This window comes from Rattus norvegicus, chromosome 9, assembly GCF_036323735.1.
Source record: "Rattus norvegicus strain BN/NHsdMcwi chromosome 9, GRCr8, whole genome shotgun sequence".
Lineage (NCBI taxonomy): Eukaryota > Metazoa > Chordata > Mammalia > Rodentia > Muridae > Rattus > Rattus norvegicus.
The window spans coordinates 42,972,012-42,976,579 of record NC_086027.1 but is presented as its reverse complement, the minus strand read 5'-3'; the positions used below and the strand labels follow the sequence as shown (position 1 = coordinate 42,976,579).

The following is a 4,568-nucleotide window of genomic DNA, read 5'->3' as shown; positions in this document are numbered from 1 at the left end:
TGTGTGTGTGTGTGTGTGTGTGTGTGTGTGTGTGTATTCAGAGAAAACAAGAAAGACCAGGTTTCCCTCTGTCTTTGTCCCTTGTTTTCAGATATGCAGACACTGCAGCATAGGCTGTGGAAAATTTTTGAGGATGAAAATATTGAACACAAGGCAGACTTCTTCATAAGTGAAATCAGGATTGCAAAGAGAAACTTTTATAGAGTGCTTTCTATCAGACAACTGGCTTCCAAGCAGTCCACTCCTATCATGGCCTGTCAGTTTCCTCTACACTACACTACACTAGCCAATGTTTTTACGCAGTACCACACCAAAATAAAAATATGGTAGCAGAGCCAACTAATGTTATTGTGAAATAATATTCACTACCTATTCACGTGGATAATAAGACATACACTGGACTAGAAGACTGATCAAGAGTAGAAGGTCCTCGGCTAGGTCGTCTCTTCCTTCCGGCCCGACAATGGCGACGTACACCTGCATCACCTGCCGGGTGGCGTTCCGCGATGCGGAGATGCAGCGGGCTCACTACAAGACCGACTGGCACCGCTACAACCTGCGGCACAAGGTGGCTAATATGGCCCCGGTGACCGCCGAAGGCTTCCAGGAGCGGGTGCGAGCGCAGCGGGCGGTGGCGGAGGAGGAGAGCAAGGGCACGGCCACCGTGTGCAGCAAGAAGTTCGCCACGTTCAACGCCTACGAGAACTACCTTAAGTCCCGGCTGCACGTGGAGCTGGAGAAGAAGACGGTGCAGGCCGTGAGCCGCCAAGTGGAGATGATGAACGAGAAGAACTTGGAGAAGGGACTGGGCGTGGACAGTGTGAACAAGGATGCCATGAACGCCGCCATCCAGCAGGCCATCAAGGCCCAGCCTTCCACGTCTCCCAAGAAAGCGCCCTTCATGCCCACGGACGAATCCAGGAGGGTGGCGGGCGCGGTCCGACGGGGCACCCGGGAGCAAGACCCGACGGAGAAGCCGCCCTGGCTCCAGTGGTTCGAACAGCAGGAGAAGAAGCTGGCGAAGCAGCAGTGGGAGGAGAGTGAGGAAGAGGGAGAGGAAGACGACGAAGATTGGGAAGATATTGATTCCGATGATGGATTGGAATGTGAGAACCCTGGAGTGGAGGAAGAGGATGCAGAAGATGCAGAGGCTGAGGAGAGCCCACCCCTAGGTGCCATCCCAATAACAGACTGCTTATTTTGTTCCCATCATTCAAGCTCCCTTGTGAAGAATGTGGCTCATATGACTAAAGTCCACAGCTTTTTTATTCCTGATATAGAGTATCTTTCAGATTTGAAAGGATTAATTAAATATTTGGGAGAGAAAGTTGGTGCTGGCAAAATCTGCTTGTGGTGCAATGAGAAAGGGAAGTCCTTCTATTCCACAGAAGCTGTGCAGGCACACATGAATGACAAAAGCCACTGTAAGCTCTTTACAGATGGTGATGCTGTGCTGGAGTTTGCAGACTTCTATGATTTTAGGAGTAGCTACCCAGATTACAAGGAGGGGCAGGATCCTGCTGAGATTGAAGACTTGTCCTTGGAATGTGATGATGAAACCATGGAGCTGATAATTCCCTCTGGTGCCAGGGTGGGTCATCGCTCCTTGATGAGATACTACAAACAACGATTTGGCTTGCCAAGAGCTGTGACAGTTGCTAGAAATCAAAAGGCTGTGGGCAGGGTCCTCCAGCAGTACCGAGCCCTGGGGTGGACGGGCAGCACAGGAGCAGCTCTCATGCGTGAACGGGATATGCAGTATGTACAGAGGTGAAGTCGAAATGGATGCTGAAGACCGGGATGAAGAACAATGCCACCAAGCAGATGCACTTTAGGGCCCAAGTGAGATTCTGAGAGGCTGAGGCTGAGAGATGTATCTCTGGCTGCATTCCCTCCTTGTCTGAGGACCAGTGAAGCCAGATTGCCGAATGGTTCTTTTGCTGCTACTTCATTTGTTCTGATCTAATAAAGTCAAGATCATAAAAAAAAGACATACACTGATTTACTGATCTTTTCTGATGCACAAAAGGACTTGAGATATATTAACTAGCACTCAACTAAATTCTCACTTCCTTGCCCATACTCCCTGGTTACCAGGCTGCAGAAAACTATCATACAAGGCTACTTTGGCCTTTCAAACACAGATGAAAAGGGTATCTTTATAAAACAACCCAGGACGGATCCAAGTGTCTAGTTCTTGTTGTTTTGTGAGGCCCAAGGAAACTGAGGGGAAAAAAGTGTTTTAGGACTCCAAGGTCTCTTGATGGAACATTTTTTTTTTCTGGTCGTGTGGAAGCAGATGTGAAGCAGCTACCGTGTCCTGTTACACTCTGAAGACTCAGTAGAAATCTTTTGTTTACTGAAACCCTAAACAGGTGGGCAGACACATAGCCAGAGTATAAAAATGGTCAAGCTGGGAGATGCTGAGCTTCCAATCAAATAATTGTCTCTGGAGCCCCAACTAATAGCATCAGCCCAGGGCAATAAAATACATTGGAAAATCATTTCCAAACCCTCAGTCATGGCTGAAAGTCTGTATATTTTACAATTCTTTACATGAGATGTGAAAATGATCGAAATCCCAGAGTACCTATTTACGGAGGTTAAATACATCCTCTTCACGCTGGATTTCCTGGCAGTGAAGGATGAGCCAGATATTGTTGAAAGAGAACTGGGAGTGAGTTGACATCCAAGTCTATTGGTGTGCATCCACAATTGATGTCCACTCCTGTGCTGTAGGCCCTTCCCTCAGAACAGGCCTCTGGTGGTCTTGCTGTCTGCTGCTCACGCCTGAGCAGTTGGCAACAGCAGCTGGAAACAGGGTTACAGGCATCAGGGTGAGGTGTGCTGGGTCAGTAGGAGCGAGTTAGCAGGAAACAAGCTTCCTCCAGTCATCCGTGTAGTGAGTCCTACCTGTGTCTCAATCCGCCTCCTACTCTGTTCGTTCTCTGCCTCTAGAAAAATCTGTGATTTCCTACAAATAAACATTTCTGCAAAACTCAGGGGAAAGGCATAAAAGTTGAATGCTCTGGGTGTGTTTTATTCTGCGCTGCATTTCGTGGAGGCGCTTGGTTTGGCTGCCGTGTCTGTTTTGATTTGTTGGCTATTTATTCTTGCTCAAATTTGTTTTTAGCTTCAAGCCTTTGCTTTATGACATTGTGTATTAAAATCTGAAAGGGAGGAACACATGGGATTGGCTTTTCTTCAAAGAGAGTGGTGATATGAATTCTCAAATATTTGACAAAATGCTTTAGACCTGTGAGAGCCAGTCTGTTTCAGTGACACAGATAATTATATGTTGTTTGAATTGATCTTTTCAAGGGTACATATTCTTTTCTGCTAAAGACCTTAATAAGTAAGTGCAAAAAACACTTCTTTTTTTTTTTACTGTAAGTATGTGTCATGTATTTACCTATGAATTTCTTGATGTGTCTCGTCAGAAAGTATTCTTACTGTACACATATATGGGACGTGCATTTATATATGGATTCCCTGAGCTGGTTTGGATTATGGAACATTATCATTGAAGATTTCTACAAGTCTCAGAAATAGCTATTATAGAATCAGTATTTTACCATCAGCTGTATTCATTTAATGTTGACCACATCAGTGGTATGCTGGAGGCGAACGTGAGAGTGTGTCCACGCTGTGACAAGCAAGAGGGCCCAGGGACAGTGAGTCTCTACTCAGAAGCAGTTCCGAACTTGCCTCCAGAACGACTCACACACTTTCTTTTCTGCACAAATTACATCCTATATCCATTTACCTCTACTGATATAACCTTTTACGTCAATGAAATCCTTTTACAATAAAAATACAGCCTGATATGTGATATACACCCGTTCACCCACACACTCATCGATTCCACTTACTAACAGGTTGAAGCCAGGATCTTGAATATACCGCATAGGGGTGTATCGCCAGGTATCAGCCAGCCCTCTTGAAGTTTGAGTTTGGAGACAAGGCTCAGGCTGGCCTCAAACTCACAATCCTCCTGCCTCAGCCTCATGAGTATGTGGGAGCAGAGGTGTGTGCCACCCGGTTGGGGTATATGTGAGTACTCTTTATGCGGGTATAAGCAGTGGCCTTAATTTCCTTAGATCTTTGAGTTGTCACATCCTTACATAGCTTAGATGATATGTCCATCTTCTCTTGGCATTCCCTTCCCTACATGACTTCTCTTCACCGCACTTCCCTCCAGATGACACACGTTTACTTGTAGACATAGCCCTAGCAAATACACGCTTAGGAGACTCTATGCTCACTGCTTACGTCCTAGTTAGGACAGCAACAGGTCTGCAGATGGTGACCACTAAACAGGCATTAAATGAATATGTCCTCCTGTACATTTGAGAGCAGATTGTGTAGGCGAAATCCTAGAAGTGAGGTTGTCATGTTAAGGAATATTTGTGATTTAAACATATATTACCGAATTGATTTCCCCAGAAGTTGTAGAAACTTATACCCACTTCCCCCTTTAATTTAAAAGATTTTTTTCCAAGGTGATAAATCTTAGTTGTCATTTTACTTTAGTCTAATTTCCCCATGGATGATGCACCCAGTTTAAA

The 4,568-nt window shown here is 45.5% G+C and overlaps 1 protein-coding gene across 1 annotated transcript; it reads left to right on the top strand.

The window, feature by feature from the left end:
- The first annotated feature begins 405 nt into the window (after positions 1-405).
- Positions 406-1,986, top strand: Zfp622l1 (zinc finger protein 622 like 1). The gene has a single exon (XM_039084520.2). The coding sequence runs from the start codon at positions 464-466 to the stop codon at positions 1,772-1,774; it is 1,311 nt and encodes a 436-aa protein (XP_038940448.1). The 5' UTR covers positions 406-463; the 3' UTR covers positions 1,775-1,986.
- The last annotated feature ends 2,582 nt before the right edge of the window (positions 1,987-4,568 follow it).

Excerpts from the sequence above, each read along its gene's own strand:
- Zfp622l1 (XM_039084520.2), top strand. The coding sequence starts at position 464 with ATGGCGACGTACACCTGCATCACCTGCCGGGTGGCGTTCCGCGATGCG.